This window comes from Lampetra fluviatilis, chromosome 50 (assembly GCF_964198595.1).
Source record: "Lampetra fluviatilis chromosome 50, kcLamFluv1.1, whole genome shotgun sequence".
In the NCBI taxonomy this organism is placed as follows: domain Eukaryota; kingdom Metazoa; phylum Chordata; class Hyperoartia; order Petromyzontiformes; family Petromyzontidae; genus Lampetra; species Lampetra fluviatilis.
The window spans coordinates 7,081,643-7,102,326 of record NC_136324.1 but is presented as its reverse complement, the minus strand read 5'-3'; the positions used below and the strand labels follow the sequence as shown (position 1 = coordinate 7,102,326).

At 45.5% G+C, this 20,684-nt stretch overlaps 1 protein-coding gene across 1 annotated transcript in view; it reads right to left on the bottom strand.

The window, feature by feature from the left end:
• The window catches only part of LOC144948672 (sorting nexin-9-like), a 44,339-nt gene extending 23,876 nt beyond the window's left edge, over nt 1–20,463 (bottom strand). Inside the window, exons 1-3 of the mRNA XM_078878320.1 lie at nt 20,299–20,463; nt 11,791–11,874; nt 3,940–4,014 (exon numbers count right to left, since the gene is read on the bottom strand). Of these exons, the coding sequence (XP_078734446.1) occupies nt 3,940–4,014; nt 11,791–11,874; nt 20,299–20,328 (189 nt within the window). The 5' untranslated portion in view covers nt 20,329–20,463. The remainder of the gene's footprint in view (nt 1–3,939; nt 4,015–11,790; nt 11,875–20,298) is intronic.
• Nucleotides 20,464–20,684: the final 221 nt, after the last annotated feature.

Below are 20,684 nucleotides of genomic sequence, written 5' to 3'. Positions count from 1 at the left end.
GGAATGAGGAGTTGTCACCACCGGCTAAACGCTGTAAAGAGCAGATGAGCACCACAAGTTCTGTCATGGGGGTGAAGACACGCGTGCACTGTACGAGTACAGTATGTATGAACCTCTACACGCGACGTGATAACAAGAGAAGCCTACGCAGTCATTTCCCTAAAAATATGAAATTGGCAACAAGCAAAAAGTGGAACTTAAATTTCCCAGTGTCACCGAAAAATAATTAATCTGAAGCCTTATTTTTTGTTTGAATGGTTTCACCTATATATTAATCAACAAGCAATTTCCATCTGTGCTGTTACTCGAGTCCAGTTATAAAAAAAATATGTAAAAATAATGACCAGCCCGTTGTCAATGCACTCTTGGACGGAGGCTTTCCTTACACCATGTATATCACTCGCCACTGATATTAGCCATGACGATGAATCAAACTCAGCAGATGGAGCAAGGTCCAACTAATACCCTTCATTAGGGCTGCCACCTTTTCCACTGTAGACCCAACCCGGCCATATAACTCCGTCAGCCTAGGTCAGGGGTTGGCAATCAAAATTAACAAGAGCAGCATTTTCTTTCGAATTCTGTAAATAAAAACGCAATCTTTCAAGAGCCACAATGCACGCTGTGAATGTGAGATGGTGCTTAATAAATAACTTAACGAAGCAGTCCTTAAAGAGCCGCATGCGGCTCCAGAGCAGCAGTTTGCCGACCCCTGGCTTCGGTCTACCAGAACTGTGCAGTATGCTGCGATATGGTTCAAGATCTCGTGACAAACTAAATTTTGCCCTTAACACAAATGCCATTTTCCAGACTGTCCAGGTCAAACCCATGCCTGGGTTGCAAGGACAAGTGGCAACCCTAACCCTTCAGTCAGCACAGTTTCACATTTAATTTACGGAGCCTCACTTCACATCTGTAAACAATCTCAGAAGATGGCATGATGCAACGTAAGATGGCAATCCTTCACGCTGTGTGAACGGCCGTTTACCACGAGTCTCACAAAAGTGAGACCTTTCCTATACCTCTACGACCTTTACTGGCCAGCAATGAGAAAGGTGAAGCAACACGGAAAAAAATAATGTGTGGTTTGACACTGCCAATGGTTAAACTGGCGACACTCGAGAAGCTAAATTAACCACAGGTGGCTGCTCAGGATTAATCCCTGGATCCCAGTGGGGTTGCTCCAAAGACCTCCTCTGCCACAAGCAGGGAGTCCCCTGAGCGACCAGACACCGGCCAATGAGGACAGATGAGACCCTGGTGCTGTGACATTTAATGGGCAAAGTGTGGCAACGGAATTAATAACACCCCAATGTAACAACGGTCACCATGGTTTCGCGCATGAAGAAGACAAAGAATTTCACCTGGTTCAGTAATCGGGGAAAGCTATGGCACAGTAGGTTAGCGCACTGTGCTATGAATCCTGAGTTTGATTTCCAGCCACGGCTAGCATTATTGGCAAGCGATGCCTCAACCTCTTCCTGGGCTCTCTTTACAAACCATGGTCATACAAACCCCATGAGCAACAGGCCACAAGGCAGAGGTCGCAATCGGGTACCCGATACCCGTACCCTATCCGATACCCGGCTATCCGTACCCATACGGGTACGGGTACCCGTTTGCGACCCTGGTGCGGCCGGGTACGGGTACGGGTAGTCGCACGTGACTCACCCCAACCAATGAGTGAGAAGGCCATGAGTCACTGGTGAGTAACCGTTTGTCACTCATTTCCCAACGTCTTGTCTCTTCTCACAATTCAAGTTCCTAGAATCAACCCACCCGCGCCTGCAACATGGCTTCATCCCAGAGGTCGCAATCGGGTACCCGATACCCGTACACTACCCGATACCCGGCTACCCGTACCCGGCCGGATATCGGGTAGGATACCCGTTTGCGACCCTGGTGCGGCCGGGTACGGGTACGGGTAAGGAATCAAAACCCGTTTGCGACCTCTGCCACAAGGAGGCCTTCATCCAACGGTGGATTGACAAAAAGCGCTGTGAATTGTATACTACTCTATATGAAACCAGCAGTTTCTGATTTATTCAATCGTAACATAAGCCCATAAAGTCGTGCCAAATTGGGCACCAGCCACCGAGCTATGACAATGGAAATGCATTGCTGAAACAGGAATCAGATAACCTTTGTTTAAACCGGACAAGAGTCCCTTGGGGCAATAAACTGTGCCTGTTTTTTGAAGGACAGCATGGGTGAAACGCGTCACAAACACACACAGCATATTGGCAGGGTGTGCGCGTCAGAAAGTTGCCAGACGGTCACTTCCCACTTCCCTCCTTTATTGAATCACTTCTCACCCGTGCAGGTGGAGTCCGATAAGATGTTTCCGTCACAAAAGCCATTTTATTTTATGTTTAAATACGCCTTGATGCAACGAGAATGCGAATTTTGTACACTCGCACATGTCAACAGAGTGGCAAACAAACGTGCGTGCCTATCAGCTGGAACGCACACAAGCGCATTTTAAATGAAAACACCAGCACACTGTATGAGAAAGCCAGGCCGATTTAGTCACGAGTCATAAAAAACACATTCCTGCGGAGGGAGCTGGTAGGAACGTTGGGTTGCTCGGTCAATGGCCAGGGTCAACGGCGGCGTGGTTTATTCCGCAAATATGGCCGACTGTGAGGGCGGGCACAAGCCGGCGTGAGTAGGTAAAACGTTGAGTTTTATAAGGGCACCACGGGGTGACCAGCGCCTCCCCACCCAGCCCCACCCCTCCCACCCCCCACCCAGCCCTACCCTCCCCACCCAGGCCCTCCCCACCCTCCCCTCCCCACCAAACCCCTCCCCACCCTCCCCTCTCCATCCAGCCCCACCCCTCCCATTTTTGGATGCACGACAGATGGACACAATAATCCCCTGTGGGCTGGTGTAACCAGGAGGTTCCTACGAGTATAAACATAAGCAGGCGTTTAATGATTCAGCTACCCCACCTCGCCCGCCACCCGCGACCGATTCGATCAACTGTCACAACTTGGGAAGCGCGATTTGATTCAAGAAAAACTCGCAACACCGTGGTGAATGTAGCGGCTCCAGGTGGCTTCATGAGCCCTTCACATGCGACACTGAGAAGTGTGAATTTTTCAAAATACGAGCACTGCCCACGGCCGGCGCACAAACCCATGCTCTACACGGTGGGATGCGGGTGGCATCATCGCGCCATATGTGCACAGTGGCGTCACCGCTGCGTACCAGGCAGCCAGCAAAACTTTTTTCGAATAGAATATAAAATTATAATGGTGCTGCATCGTGATCTGTGAAACATTCCTTTGAGGGTTGACAATTGTCTGTGGGTCCATTAAGGTTCGGAACCATCAGTGTGCGCGATGATGATATAAAATTGCAACTACGTGCTATATAAATCTGAATTGTATTGATGCTCATCATTATTGACTTCTGCATTATATACTTGTGCGTCAAACCAGAACCCACATCTCGCGGCAAGAGCCCTTGTCGATAAATAGCTGGCAGTTCACCAGCATATGTAAAGCGGAACTGTGCTGATGAGGCACTTGCATGTCAAAACCGATCGGTATTTTTCTCGTGATGAAACAATGCTGCTGAAATTGTGTATTGTCAGAAGGCCGTTTGGCTGCTGAGATGTGTAAAAAAAAAAATTCATGTGAAGTAAAATATGCGCCAGTTTCAACATTCACATATGAAGGTGTACTGTCTGCTTATAGCCAATGAGCCCAGACAATATATTTTACTGGTTGGTACCACCACAGGAGTTCATTATGCAGCAAGTAACAGTGAATGATATTCAATTAGTGGATTATCACATAATTCACTCGTATTAGCCACGGATATTAAGCCTGTACCGGTCACACCCGAGGTGGCAACGGTTTCCACTTTGGCCCCATGTGGCTGTCATTGGAACTGTATTGGCCGGCAGGAGAAGCAGGGGGTGGCACTTGCCTGTACGTAGTTCTCAGGCACGATTCCTCGCTTGTTCTCCGCATTCTCCACCTCGATCCAGCCGGTGCCGCTTCCCTGTCGATCAGAATCAGAATATAATCATTCACACTGGAGGTATCCCGATGAGCTATTAAGCTCTTTTTCACAAATGTCCAGTAGGGGGCGGGTCAGATCGTTACAGCGTAACACAATAGGAGTGCAGAAAGGTAAACACATCACGAGAAAAAATTATAATTTTTATCTTACTTTTTGGTTCTTTCGGTAAAGTCACGTAGAAATAAAATAAATAAAATAATAGAAAACGACGTTTCGATTGCAACACAAGCAATCATCATCAGGTACGGATGAATGAGAAAAAAACTAACCTAGTAAACTCAGAAATATAATGCAATACAACACAGAGAGTCGGCTAACGTAACAGTCAACACCCTGGTACATTGCTTGTGTTGCAATCGAAACGTCGTATTCTATTATTTAATTTATTTTCTTTTTACGTGACTTTACCGAAAGAACCAAAAAGTAATTCCTGCAGTCACGAAAGCTCCAAATCAAGTTTTATCTTACCCCGTAAAGTCCATTGAGCTATTAGCAATTTTTTCTGTAGTCACCTGGCCACAAATGAGAGCTCAACAAAGTAGCTTATCATGTGGAAATTTATAGCAGTAAAATAATTTTAATAATCAAGGTTGATGCCGCTGCAAGTATTAACCGTGAGTCAGCACCACGACAGGATTGCACTGCGCTTCTAAACCCAGAAAAGCCATGCTGAGTCTCCCGAGACTTTTGCAGGAGGGTCCTGCCAATTTTTTGTAGCAGAGGGCGATAATTGAAATGTATTCTTAGGTTTTTTCGGTAAAGTCACGTAGGTAAAACATTAAAATTAATGAAAGTAAAATAAAATAATATAATAATTTAATAAAAAATGACTTTACCGAAAAAACCTAAGAATATGAATCCTTGCAGTCACGAAAGCTTCAAATCTAGAATTGAAATGTATATTCCAAATGAGTAATTATATGTGTGTATATATGTGTATATGTATACACGGTATATAGTGTAGCTGTAGTGTGGAGGTTCGCGTGCTGCGCTACAAACCCGGCGACCCAAGTTCGATTCCCGCTCACGGCCAACACCAGTGATGATTATCCGAACCAGTTCTGGGCCACCCCTAGGTCAACTCTCACCTCAAATGAATACCTGGTGCGGTGTGTAAACATTGCCATTAAGGAGACAAAGGTGGCTGGCATGGTGCTGGCCACCCACCCCCTCGTGTGCCAGGTCGGCCTTCATTGGTGCTCGCTAACAGCACTTTCCCCAACAGTATATTAAGGCTATACTGGTGATCTTTGTATTTTTATACATATACATTGCAATTGCCCACCACCTGTTAGGCAAGAAGGAGAGATAGCAGGTGGTTAAGTTCATGCTCGTGACCTTAAGGGTTCTGCAAAAAATGCCATTCCCCCCATCTCTCTCCAATGTGCAGGCTGCATCAAAACAATGAAATAAAAGACAACGCAAGGTCGTGATTAAACCTATTGTAAATGTGTAACGAGCGACTTCCACGACACGTCGTGTCGAGGGTACTTCACTGGGCACAACACAGGCCAACACTTATTCTTCCTCACACGGAGTACAACTCGATATTAACGTCTCTACTGGCTACACACAGCCGATCACTCGGCGTGGTCCCACCGCCTTCACTCGGACACGCCGCTGGCTGGCGGCGTGACGATGACGGCGATGGAATCCATGCAGGAGATCTTCCGCGTGGCCGGACAACGGAGAGAGATGTCGGCGAGCAGCGACGCAGCCAGGACCCTAGACCCCACACACGAGCCCCGATCCCCGGGTCCGCTCCCCCTTATATCCCCCCAGGCGTGGCTAGGCCCCGCCTCCGGCCACGCCCTCTCGTGGAACCTTCGAGCAGGTTCCCGGAGTATCTCGACTAGCCCCACCTGAGACCTTTGCCCCAGATACACCTCCTTCTCTGATTGGTTGTTACTTAAGCGTGCCCGTACCCGTGATTCCCCTTCCAGGCCAGCAGGTGTTACCCTGTCATTACAAATGTAACGACTGTACATTTAATTTGGAGTGACAACAAAGGGGTATAATGCATCTGACAGGAAGCCTACAATGGAGATGGAGTGAGAAAATCAGCTCGTGTGCAGGTGCTGGTTGGATTATTGCATCGTAAGACTGCCAGACATGGCGACGGTTTGAGGTAGCCCTGCATCCAGCAGTGGATTGATTATAGCTGACAATTACGATGGTGACATTATTGTAATTAACGGCATGGTATTTACGATATTTCTTTAATCATGCAAAAATGATGTTACTTTGAAACTTTACGTATAAAATAAAATTTTTAAAAGTTCACGCAATAAATAATTATTATTATGGTAAATAACTTTGGATTTTTTTCTATAAGTTTGACTTAAGTGTGTGGTAGCAATTGCACACACTGGAGTAGATTAAAGATGCTGTAATCATCACCGCATTGGAGGGCAGTATATTTGTTGGGAGTTGGCACACATGTGTGTGTATGGAAACACCATCTGGCAGGCTTGAGTGGTGTGTGGGAAATAATATATGTGGAATGAGCCTGGCTTACTGATGTACCACTCTCTTTGGGGAAAGGAAACATGCTAATGGTTATCTTGTTACGCTTGTTTACCCAGAAAAACCTGACTCCTTTTTTCATGATGGTCCTGCAATGTTTTCACGGTAGGCGGGGCGGGCGATGATCGCTACATACACTCCAATCGAGTGACGGAAAAAAAGAACAGGCTTTAACCCCTTTATGGCAATAAAATAGGAGGTGCTAAGTTGTTCAAACACCAAATAGATACCTATTTCAAGGTGTTAAGTCTGCATTAACCACACAATTGTGTCAAAACATGCTCTAATAATATATGCCTTGTCTTTGAAACTGATTGGCCTACCCCAGAAACGGCTTTCTTTATGGCCTTGTCTCACCAGCGTTAGACAATTTAGTTAATTTGGACAAAGGCCGACTCTTACGAATGATTCCACAGGTATCTTTGAACGTCCACTGTGACGCAAACGGCGCGTGTTTTTAAGGGTTAATACAACCGAAGCATTAATCAGGGCTGCCCGCTAGATTTGAACCGCGAATTTCTGCAACAAGTGGCCAATGGGCTACCGCTCGGCCATGCCACAAATCCACTATGTGCATTGCGGATTCCATAAAACTGGAAAAACAACTTTGTACAAGTGCAACGAGCGCTCGGAGTGTAGCAAGCAAATATCGTTACTCTTAAAAAAAGTGTAAAATACGCTATTCACATAGACCATGCTTCCCGCACAGAGCACTTGTTGACAGCAAGGTGGTCCGCATAACCCAGCACGGAGTAAAAAGAGTGGATTCTGGAGCCTGGCCTTAGGATGAGAGGTCTAGTTTGGCCCCGTGTGCCATCCGTGTCTACTCCGCGCCGGGGTATGGCGTTTGCACATAGAATGCGTGCTAAGCGAGGCAAGTCTCAACACGTGGCATGGAGTACATAGAGATGAATCTGGAGTCAGCACCGACATGGAACGTGGAATTTGCAACGTGGTTATTGGCCTACTGTGCCTACTGTACTACACTACTGCTGCAATACAAATACTGTACGGTATTTCTCGTACGATGATTTATAGCACTCATAATCTTTCCACTGCTGGATGAGAATCTATCCACTGCTGGAAGAATGCCCTCTATGCCATCACAATCTCTCATGGGCTCACGATGCAACACTCCATTTGGAGGATGCACGCGGGGTTATGCCATTCATTGCTCCATCTCTGCGGTGGACGTATTCTCAGGCGGATTTCCTCTTTGGGCTTCCACTAAGCCGTTGGCATCAACCACTGGATATCCTCCCTTCTAGAAATGATGTGTCATGCCCAAAGCCCACTTACTGTTTTGAATTCCAGTACCACGCTGATCTGCCTCCCACGCTTTTTATACTCCATCTCTCTGGCATCTCTATTTGTTTGCTATGAAGAAGAGAACTGTAGCCTGATACGTCACCTATCACATATCTTTCCTGGTAAGACCACATTGCTATTGACGAACGTGTTGCATGTTTTTTGTTGTTGTCGTCTCCCTATGTCGCTTTTCACATCCACATATAAAAATTGTTATTAATTGTACAGCTCTCCGCAGAGCAACTCGCAACCTCCTCCTCTCGACAGCAAGGTCCTGGATCATCACTGCTGGGTGCCGTTTCTCCGTGTCAGCCCGCGCCGTCTGGAACAGAGCCATCCTCATCGTCCCACTGCTGCACATTCGCAGCAGCATTCAATCTACACTGACTTTTAAGATACGCTTAGAGGCCCCACCTCTTCCTTAAAGGCCCCACCTATTTCTTTTGGCACTCGAGCAGCAACACTCAGCTTGGCTCCGCAGCTCAATCACGGTCGCTTATGTCTGTGAAATATTGTGCACGTTATAAACCGCACTATTATTAGTATGCTCCTTAAAGCACTTGTTTTGGCATGGTGGGATTTAACTCGGCTCAACCGCTATTCTACGCTTGCTCATGGCGATATGTTTAGGAGCTAGATGACAATGTCGAGATATACTGGCCATGAGAGGGCTTCAGGAGAGAGAGTTTGTGCAGTTTTGCTTTTCCTCCATTGATGAAGCGCAGACTACGATAGTTTACTATCCAGTCCATAATTGCATGGGCTGCATGGCCACAGTCGGACTGCGGCTTGTCTGTAATTGACTTTTCACGAAGGAGACGTGCACAGCGGCCAGTTGATGGGGTTCCACCGCTGACATCGCAGGCCACTGGCGCCGCTCGGTGGTCGAGCTGTAACGTTTTGAGATGCTTGTGAAATCATACAGAACAAAGAACTCCCAATGCATTCGTCAATAACGCTGCCCTAAAAGAAATAGGTGATGCTTGGAGCAATGGTCCTTCTTCTTTGCATATAGAGCGGCAAGAGAGCATCTTTTTCAGTGCAATTTTCATCAGTTATTGTTTTCATTTGGTTTGGGTGCTTTTAAACTATTACATAAGTTTTAGCTGAAACAGGCAGAGGTCAGCAAAATAGGCTAATGGCAGGGCACCACTATTTTGGCTTGGCTTGCAAATGCTGTCGTCATTGTTGTTGTTGATTGCGAATGCAGTTATGGTTTTCGTCATTGACCAAAATCAGACTGAGAAGATACTTTTCGGCAGGAGATGGAATTAGACAAGCTGCACGTTCAGTTGATTTGATCAGGCGGTAAGAGTGAGCGGCTTGCGATCGAAAAGTTGCGAGTTCAAATCCCAGTTGAGGGGTTGACTCAGCCCATCATCCCTCTGGGGATCAGCAAAATGAATACCACTTTTCTGCGGGGAAGTCAGAATTAGAATCTGTATCGATACCGGAGAAATCCGACAAGCTATAAAGCTCTTTCTCAAAGATGCCCAGTAGGGGCGGGTCAGAAAGTTACAACAACAAACAATACAGAAACACGATAGGAGTGCATAGGAAAGGTAAGCAAATCACTAAGATAAATAAAACTAATTTTTTTTTTTTATATTTTAGAAGCAACCTGGCCACAAATGATCGCTCATCGAAGTGGCTTATCATGTAGAAATTTATAGCACCCTAATAATCTAAGTCAACAATGGTTGTTTTGTAGATAAACTCACCCCTGCCATAGCAACGTGGAATTTCCACCACTGGCTCAGGGCTGTAACCAGAAGGCGAGCACCAATGCCTCAATGTTCATTTGGGCAGGAAATCATTTAGACGTTTTCTTTAACTGCAACTACACCATCACAAGCTGTTTTTTTCCATTACAACTTTAGTCCAGTTGCTCCCCATTACAATTAGTGCAGCTGCACTGAACTTCAGAGTCACGCTCAAGGGGAGGGCGGCAATAAACGGTAAGGGTGTTCAATAAAGTTACCGTACTCCTGTGCAGCCTTAGGGCTCAGCATTGCTACACGGCAACGCTGTAAAGTCGAATGTTACTTCCGAATGGCATTTTAAAAGCAACTGGCAAGAGCATTATAACTGTGTCGAATCTGGTCATGCGTTCGTGAGGTGTCCGATGTGTAGTCCAGTGTCAGTGTCCGCCTGTGTGAGTGTGTAATGGGCAGCGGTCGGCTGTTGTGTGACGAACAAATTGCCATTTCACTGCATTCCCAACGGCGACTCTGTAGTAAAAAAACTAACTGGCTCACGTGAGTGTTTTGACGTGGAAAATAAAAGATTGCCAACAGTCGTAATGAACCGGTTCCATCGGGTGGATTAATTATTGCAACGTTTTTAGGGCCGAAACATTTGAAATCGTTTTTTTCCATTCAAATTATTCAGTTAAAATTGTATACGTATGTTCATGGAAAAAAGTGCTTGTATCTTTATATTTGTGTGTCTAAACACCTCTGTCTTACACGTCTCCTTGTCCCTTTGCATCTACATAATTTCCTCCTCCCCGTATCTGTGTGTTTCTGTGTCTGAGTCCCATGTCTCTCCGTTTGTCTCTGTCCGTTTGTATCTTCGTGTCTCTCTGTATGTATTGCGTATCCATGTATCGCTGTGTCTGTTTGTCCCTCTTTGTGTCTGTAGCTGAATGAACCAATGGCAAAGTGTGGCGACATCAACAGCATTGTTCATGACGTCTCTTCTGTTGCCAATCCTATGCAAAATCCTATTGTATAATGGACTATTTAAGTAATTTGCATACAGTAACATCTGTTCCCTGCTACAGGCAACGTTTATGTTCATGCGGCGCACCAGTCACTTCGTTTCAACTTCTCAACGGCAATACCGCAAATTCCTGCTGCCTTAAGACTCCGTTTTACTACCGCTGTGAGTTCGTTTACAGTTACTATTTTTTTCCAAGGCTTCAGCATTCGCTGCCACTTGCATGTGACATTTGCTTTCAGACTGGTGCTTTTCATCGATTCTCTTGAGTCCGGTTGGGTTCCCCCCTGTTCTAAAGCTGTTCTAAAGCTGTTCTAAAGCTGTTCTAAAGCTGGCTAAACCAGCTCTGACTAACCTCCAACAGTGTCGTCTATTCTGAAAGTTGTCTACAGTGGCCGCTACGCCTCACTGGGCTTAGAACTCGCCTTGCCACACAAGGCAAGATCCTCCTTAAAACGAGTCTCGAGTCTCGACGAGGCTTCCCAAACACAGCATAATATTACAACTTGGGTGTGTAAATTGTTAATTAATGCATTAATTAACATACTGATTGTCAAGCTCAAAATACGTGCGTCGAATCGTGCACGTGAGAAGCTGTGATAATTCGAGCAAACTGCAAGTAAATTCTACCGGCAGCTCGACAATTTCACTTGGGCATAGTATGTCAACCACTGAGCACTATAATTCATACAGACATAATGTGCCCACCTTTCTGAGTGAACATGTCTTGAAATGCTCATAAAATACCACGGCGTTGGACGTACTCAGAAGAACTGACTAATCATCCATGCATGTGTTCAGTTTAGTGACTACGTTAAGCCATATACTTCTGCCATAGGTAAACTGTATTTCATAAAACTATCGTCACATTCGGCATGACACGGAAAACAATGGCTTACAAATTTTGCATCTAAGGTTGCCTAAATTGTGGAATTGCCAGTCTGTTAGTCAACTCCGTCCCTCTTTCTGAAAGCATCTGCCATATCTTCTTCCCGCTTGCACCAGCAATCAGCCCCATCCTGAGCCAGTCTCCCAGTCATTGCCTGCCTTTGCCCTTCCGACCTACCATGCTGCTGCACTCGTCCATAGCAGGTGCCTACGTGTGTGCCGGAGGGAATCTCCGCGGCTCTAGGGAGACACGCGCGAGTGCCGCTTTGGTGGACAGGGCCGGGGGAGAGAACGCGGGAGCCGGGCACATACCTGGGCGACGATGGTCAGGATATCTCCCTCGTTAACCGTCAGCTCGCCCTCAGCCTCCGCCGTGAAGTCAAACAGGACCTGGGCCTACGCACGGGAGGGAGCGCGGGGCGGGGATCACATGGTGGTCAGGCAATGACGTTTTGATGAAGCGGCAGAATAATAACCAAGAGGTCATTGATTACTCGCGAATGCCTCTTCTTTCGTCTCAAAATATAGGTCAATAATATATAAAGTAAGATGCCAGAGCTGCTTGGAGTGATTCTGTGTCTGCAAGGCGCCAGGGTGGCAAGATGTTAACTACCTTGTCTGGTATACAGGAGATCGTGGGTTCGACCTCGACCCTCAAGCCTGTATATTTGGAGTTTGCATGTTCTCCTCGTAGTCGCGTGAATTTTTCTCCGGATCTTCTGGTTTTTCCCTCCTAATTTAGAAACACGCTTTCAAAGTGTTTGGCTTCCATAAATTTCTAAGTGATGAGCCACTTCGCTGAGCTATCATTTGTGGCCAGGTTACTTCTGAAAAAAAGCTACGTAGCTCAGTGGGCCTTACCTGGTTAAATAAGAAAAGATTGTTGAGTTTTAGTTTAGTTTCTTCCCTCGCATGGCTCGACTTTCGAATGCCCTCCCATTGTTTCGTTACCCAATCTACCAGGGATTTAAGAGTTCAATGCCTGATGAAGGCTCACAGCAGTTTGAGCTAAACGTTATAGTACGTTGATGATAAACTCAGTCAGGCCACCGGTGAGTAGCTTTATTGATCAGAATTAATATAATGGGACGTACAAATAATATCTGTAAACGTGACAATCTTGTCGGGTGGTGGAGGGGATTAATGTCCATTTGTTTTGGCATAAAACTACCAACCAAAAGCTGATACGGATAATTGCATTGGCTACAAAAACGTATGTTTTAAGCTCACTAACAAGTGAATCTCTAACAGTGGGCTCTACACAAGCCACACAAAAGAATAACACTGTTCCCCAGCATCAACGAGGCTCTTTGCCAGGGAATATTTTGAACTACACAGAGTTGAACAACACACAGCAGCCAGGGCTTAATATATACTCATTCACCGGCGCAGCTCACAAATTCACCCAACGGGCCTCTGTTGAAGCCCTTAAAGTATTAGCGGACTTATGAAAAAAAAAGCCAACACATTTTGACGATAACCGTATTTTCCCGCATATAGCACACATACGCATATAACCCTCAGACGCATATACCCCGCAAAAATAGCGTTTTGTGTAAAATAAATTTCAGATACTGTAGTCCGCATCGTCATATACCCCGCATGCATTCATATCTTTAACGTCGTTACCGCAGCTTAATTCCATCATATTAATACAAAGTTTACATTTGTAATACATTCCACTATCAATTGTTAACAATAAAATCATAACGTGCGCAAAGAAAACAAACTAACCGGAAACGAGTGAACTTAAAACCGTAAATAAGTCAAAAAAGTAAACATTCAATAAATAAGTAACACATAACTGGTAGATAAGTAAGCGTAATGTTTGGCTTACCAGCATTCGACCTCATCATATTACAGCTACCGTGGTCTTTTACCGATTGTAAAGCTTAACAACGGTGAATGAGATTGGCAGATGCGTTTATTTAATAAACATTGTCATTGATTAGCTTAACCAGTGGCTGTGTCAGAACAATGAGCTAGTACATCTTCGCTGAATCTGGCTACCCGGTATTAAACACAGACCTCATGTGCAGCGAATACGTATGGGCTCACATATGGTGTTCATGTTACACACCTGAACATTGAATGCCTAAAGGTGCCCATATGACGCAATTATGACACCTACACTTGGCTAGTCATTTTTTATAATTCAGTGTTAATGCTGAAGCCTAAGACAGCCACAATAATCAACTCTACCGATGTTCCTAGTTAGCGCTCAAAACACAAACATCCATACTAATGTAGGGGTGTTAGAGAGAGAGCCGTTATGCATGGCAGCTTATGGGAAACAAACACAGTGGGCGGGGCTACGTGAGTGCACGGGGGGGGGTGCTCTCAACGACGTCCGCACCAGGCAGCCCGGGGCCCCACCCCTCAGCGGGGGTGGAGTATAAAGGGGGATGTGTCAGAGGGCTCGGGGCAGAATGTTAAAGCTAAACCAGTGAAGACCGAAGATCGTCTAGCTAGAGCGCTGGACTCCCCTGGGACGCCGCCCTTGTCAGGGCCGCGCAGGACCGAGCCAGCGGCGTGGTCCCGAGAACCAGAGCTAGTGCTCTGGGACTCCGGGTACCGTAGCCCGACTTACCAGTGTCGGGCCAGACAGCCTCCCCTAGCCCGTTAGTGGAGGACTAGGAGGTAGGTCAGAGATAGCTAGCAGTGTATTCCCAGCTAGCCGGGTGAGGGGGCCGATACCCCCTCTAGTATTGTATGTCCACAGTTGTGACTACTTGTACGGAATAAATACGTGTGCCTCACCAACGGTGTCTAAGAGTCATCAACGGTACTTCATTAAGGCAGCCTTTTTAGGGTTCAGAGTTTATACTCAAGAGAGGCAAACTATGACAGCTTTATGAAGCTTGGTCACACAAAGACCCTCTTAAAATGTTATGATTTGTAGTTTAGGGGCCGTCCATAAATGACGTCACGCACTTAAGGGGGGGGGGGGATCAGACATTTGTGACGATGTGTGACGAGGGGGGGGGTTTGAGAAATATGACGTCACATTAAAATGCGCAACTTTAAATAAATATAGAAACACGTTCTATTTAGTTAAATATACTTTTTAATAAATGTTTTCTCCTACAACATCAGAATGCAGCGGCACATTAAATACGCACTACAATGACAGTAGTTAAAAGCGATTTGAAGCATGTTTTATTTGGGGGGGCAGAGCTTTGTGACGTCATATTTGAGGGGGGGGTCTGACTTTGTGTGACAAGGGGGAGGGTAAAAAAATCGTCCAAAATCGCGTGACGTCATTTATGGACGGCCCCTAATCTGAAAGAATGCTCGGTGCTATTTCCGCTGTGGTTTACACTGTCGGTATTGAAGGCACGGCTGTCTTGAGGCAGATGCTCGTAATTACGTGGAAGGACCCGGGGGATAAGGAATGCAGACGCCTAAGAATATTGGCGTGGATAAGATTTGGTGGCAAAAAGTGTTCCGGTGGGTAGGACGTGTGCAGGGTGGAGGAGGGCCAAATGCCGGCACAGGAATTGGAGTGGTTCTCCACGGGTCCGGCAATCAAAGGGGAAGCATAAGTAAGACCAGATGGTGGCCTCCAGGTTTGGCAGATCTTGGGAGGACACGAAACTACTGTGCAGCAGCAGCTGCTGCGGGATTTCGCGTAGGGTAGAAAGAGTTGGCGGTGGCCATCAATAGCTTTGGGCACGATGGCCGTATTTATCTTGTTCTTTAATCAAGGTAACCGCAAGGTGACATCACCATTCGTTTCGCAGAAGAATTTCTTACAAGTGCCATGATGCATCTTTCAATACGAAAACACACACACATACACACGGTGACTTTTCTTCTTGGTTCTTTCGGTAAAGTCACGTAGAAGGGAAATAATAAAATAATAATAATTAAACATAATAAAATACAATTCTCACAACGTTTCGGCCACAACGCAAGCAGCCGTCATCAGGTGAAGAACAGGTCTGTCGCCTGAGGACGGCTGCTTGCGTTGTGGCCGAAACGTCGCGAGAATTGTATTTTATTATGTTTTATTTTTTATAATTTTATTATTTCCCTTCTACGTGACTTCACCGAAAGAACCAAGAAGATGAATCCCTGCAGTCACGAAAGCTTTAAAACGGCGACTGTTGTAAACTGTTTACAGCTTAATTTATAAAGAAGCCCTGTTGTTAAAGCACCTCATGTGAACACAACGTTAACCGCATCAAAGAACACAATGGCTTTCTGTCATTACATGTCATGCGTCTTTGAAAACGTAAACTTTTTTAGTTTCTGCCCCAGGCTTGATGCAACAAGTTGCATTTGTACGAATATAGCCACGTCTCAAGAATAACACGACAGATGAGGTGCCAGGCGTACTTAAGACGGAGCCACTGTATCACGCGTTCATCCACATCTCTCGCTAACAGCACCCAAATGCCATTTAAAATCCTTGATCCAAAGTACTTTCCACTTGCTCTCTGTTGTGACTCATTGCAATATTATTCTAATGCGCATTATGATTTGTGTGCATGTACACCTATGTGCGCTGGAAAAACTACTTCTAAATTTATCCGTTTGCTGCATCGGGCATTTTTTGTTCGTATAGGGTATATGGAGACGTGTACAGTATATGCATAATGATCTGTAATGCTATGCATGGCCAACATATTTTTAACGTGTTCCAAAATACGTAAGCAGATATATACATCTTCAAATATGTCTCTCACCATAAAGCAAAGGATGGTTGATACAACCCATCAGCAGCAAGGCCTTTTGGGAGTGCATGTCAGTAGCATTTATTCAGTAAAAGCAAACTCTGGACAGTCAGGCTTGCTTGAATCAAAGCTCGTGATCTGCCAGATGTTACAGACAAGGACCCTGTTTTTATGATATTAAGTATTTAAAGATATGGGGAATGTTTTATATCTAGTATTAATCGCGGTGACGTCACCACGACGCTTGTGCCAGGCCATGTGCACCTTGAGGCCACGTGAAGTGTCGAACGCCCGCTGGCAGGAGGTCACGGGGCAGACCCAGGTGCCAGAGGTCGACTGACTAAGATCACTGAGATGACTGGTTGATGCACCACCTGGCTTGAAAGTGTAATGTGCTAACCAAAGCACCAACACACTACTCATCTTCTCGGTTCTTTCGGTAAAGTCACGTAGAAGAGAGATAACAAAATAATAAAATATAAAACATAATAAAAATTCTCACGACGTTTCGACTGCAAGCAATCATCATCAGGTGTGAAATCCACAGCAAGAAATTTAGAAAAAAGTGTGTTGCAGTCGAAACGTTGTGAGAATTTTAATTGTTTTATATTTTATTATTTTATTATTTCCCTTCTACGTGACTTTACCGAAAGAACAAAGAATATGAATCCCTGCAGTCACGAAAGCTTTAAATCAAAACTACTCTTCTTCTTGGTTCTTTCGGTAAAGTCACGTAGAAGGGAAATAATAAAATAATAAAAATAAAACATTATAAAATGAAAGTTTTATTTTTATTATTTCCCTTCTACGTGACTTTACCGAAAGAACCAAGAAGATGAATCCCTGCAGTCACGAAAGCTTTAAATCGAAACACTACTCTTCACTAACCTGCACCTACCAGCATGGGTGAAACAGTAATACAACCCCCACAGCAAAACGCGGTATGGGGAGGTCTTCATCCAGTAGTGGATTGGTACAGCACTGTATGGTACATTATTTTTTTTTACTATGCTGATATAAATCAATAAAAACATATTTGGTGATGCTGCCCCATTGGAAGTATTGCACAATTAACAAAACAATCCAAAGCATTTATCAACAAATACTGTGTGGCCTTAAAAGTAATACAATAGGCAACGTTTCAGGCAATGACCCTTATTTGCGTTAGCCATGGTCAGGAATTGCATTTGCGTGATTGGGTTCACAGTGGAATAATGTAACCACTGCACCAAGACGTAATGTGCTGTGAAGAAGCGCCATTGCCTGAAGCATCGCCTCGTATATATATTTTTTCCTTTTAAGGCCTGTGTTATTGTGAAATGTGTTGAGGTTTTTTCTAATAAAATGAGCATCTAAATGAAGGATTTAAACATAAATTTAATTTAACATTTAATCTAAACTTCATGTTGTCTTGTATTTTGCGTTTATCCGGCGAGATGTGGGAAACAAACAGGCGAATAGATAAACTAAAAATATGCATTTGCATCCCGTTATGTGCGGAAACTACTTGCTTCAGTGACAATACTATGCAAGACAAAATCCATGTGGTGCTTAAATGCTCTTATCCATTGAAAAAAAGGCCATCAGAAAGATCTGCCGGTCATTTTGTTATTGATTTTATCTACGTATTTGTGGATAACCGCAAGGCTAATTCACGATTTGAAAACCTGCTTAGCAGCTGCACCAAAGCATCATCCAATCACATATTTAAAACCCCACAACATTGATTCAATCCCACGTATTTACTTCATCTATAGACAAAGGAGTCATGTGGTCTGCTACAGGACACCACTTTTTCGGGTCTCACGCTGCCACTCGGCAATTTCAGTGACACGCTACCATATTTCTCTGACTTAAAAAAAAACCCTGTAATATAACTCAAATTCCAAGTCTCTCAAAGGCATACAAATAAACTGAGACGATATTAACCATCTCTGATATGCCGAAAACAGTAATTCTAGCAACGAATGAAAGGAGATTTTTGGAAATGGAAAAAAACTTTGTACAGAATACTGCTCAGTGAGGCTCAAGTTAAATGAGGGGACTCATTTTTTGTGCAACTAGTTCGCTAAACAAATGAATAAACCTGTTGGACGGGTACACGAGGAACAAACCTTGGAGTATGTATACCTCTAGGGCAGTGGAGAAGGCTGGAGTACTTTTGGCAAGTTGAACTTGACAATGACACGCAACAAACCAATGTTCATGCAGAAGACAGTTTTAAATCGGCGTATATTGCCTACAATACCACTGAGATCAGAAACGTGGACGATAGCAAAGACAATGGACAAATTCAACAATTTCCTACCTCGCCCCCCTCTCATCTCACTCCAATCAATCCCCTCTCATCTCACTTTCCCCTCTCATCTCACTCCATTCCACACACACTCCACTTTCTGTTGGGAGCCGCCAGTCAAAAATCGCTCTGTAGGTCGCTCATTCTCCTCTGCTAGGGCCTTCAAATAACATTATTCCCCTCTGCCTATGACTTAACTACCCTCTTTCCCTCTCTCTAAAACGAGTATGCCCATGCACCGTTTATCGACAGCATCTTGAGCAGCGAAAAACATTGAAATGCTATAAACCCAAAATCGTACTGTACGGACTCTCACTGGCCTTTGGTGAATACCTCCAAGTTTATTCTCATGTCAACTTGGTTAGGATGGGGTGGCAATGGGTTTATGTTGCTGGTAGTGGTGCTCGGGGAGACGCAATCGTGAAATAAACTGAAGGTTCCAAGCAACTCGAGGTGCCTCGAATTTATATACAAAAAAGTGATGCATAAAATATCATCAGCTCAAAATCAGATTCTACTGAACATGAAATAATGAAGATACAAAGTGAATCAACTATCTAATCTCCGTCTTGTCTGCAAGACATCTCTCTCTCATTTCAATACATCTCCGTCTCGCCTGTATCTTCTCTCCACTCATCACCAGTGCCATCTCTATCGCCTACCCACAGCTCTTCTGTCATCTCACGAGTTTATAAATCTAAAGGGGGGGGTGGTGTTGGTGTCCAACAGAAACTGTCCACTTAGGGTACCCCAACCGGGCAGCACCCACCACTGGATTTGACCCAGGAAATGCCCAGAGTCTCATGATTGTCAGCAGGAGGGTAAGTATACTGCCGGGGTTTCACAGTATGGTGATGACTTCCACGTTAGATTCCAAACAATTCCTGTAATTTGCCGGGGGGGGTAATATTTGAAATGTGGCAAGCATATCTAGACCATGACGCTGGCACGCACACAATGGCATATTCTTGCGAATGCCATCACCGGTTCTGCAACGTCCACCGTGAAGCAAATACGGCGCGCGGTGTTTTAAGAGTGTTACGGTAAATACACACAGCAGATATTAATCAGCGCGACCGCTTGCTTTCGAACCGCGGTCCTCTAAAACCGCTAGGGCCATGCCACACCGCCGGCCGCTGGTGGTGGTGTTGTGGTTTCGAGTGTAGTTAGCGGTAGTGTTTAGCACAGCGAGTGTAGTTAGTGACGGTCGAGTGAGTTTGGCTGTAGTTTTACTGTTTGCAGCGACTGCTCACGAACACTGAGCCAGGGAGGCCATTGTGGTGACATCATCATCACAACCATCATCATCATCACAACCACCACCATCATCACCACCACCATCATCATCATCACAACCACCACCACCAGCATCACAACCACCACCATCATCACAACCACCACCATCACAACCACCACCACCATCATCATCACAACCACCATCATCATCACAACCACCATCATCATCACAACCACCATCATCATCATCACAACCACCACCATCATCACAACCACCACCATCATCACAACCACCACCACCATCATCACAACCACCACCATCATCATCACAACCACCATAATCACAACCACCACCACCATAATCATAACCACCACCACCATAATCACAACCACCACCACCATAATCACAACCACCACCATCATTATCACAACCACCACCATCATCATCACAACCACCATAATCACAACCACCACCACCATAATCATAACCACCACCATCATCATCACAACCACCACCACCATCATCATCACAACCACCACCATCATCATCACAACCACCATCACAACCACCACCACCATCATCAACAGCGCGGTGATGGACACAACCACCTCCTCTGCCGAGTTCGCCTTCCTCATCATCGTGACGAGGCGAACCGACGATGGCGAGGGGACGCGGAGGGGTGAAGGAGTGTCAGGCAGGAGTGAGGGACACGGGGAATGAGTGAGGAGTGAGGGACACGGGGAATGAGTGAGGAGTGAGAGACACGGGGAATGAGTGAGAGAGTGAGGAGTGAGGGACACGGGGAATGAGTGAGAGAGTGAGGAGTGAGGGTGTGAGGAGTGAGACGGCAGGAGTGAGGAGGAGTGAGGAGTGACAAGACAGGAGTGAGGAGTGACGGGCAGGAGTGCGCGACACCGAGTGGTGAGGGGGGGGGGTGGGGGGTGGGGGGTGAGGGGGGGGGCGAGGGGGAGAGGGGAGGGAGGGGGCGAGGGGG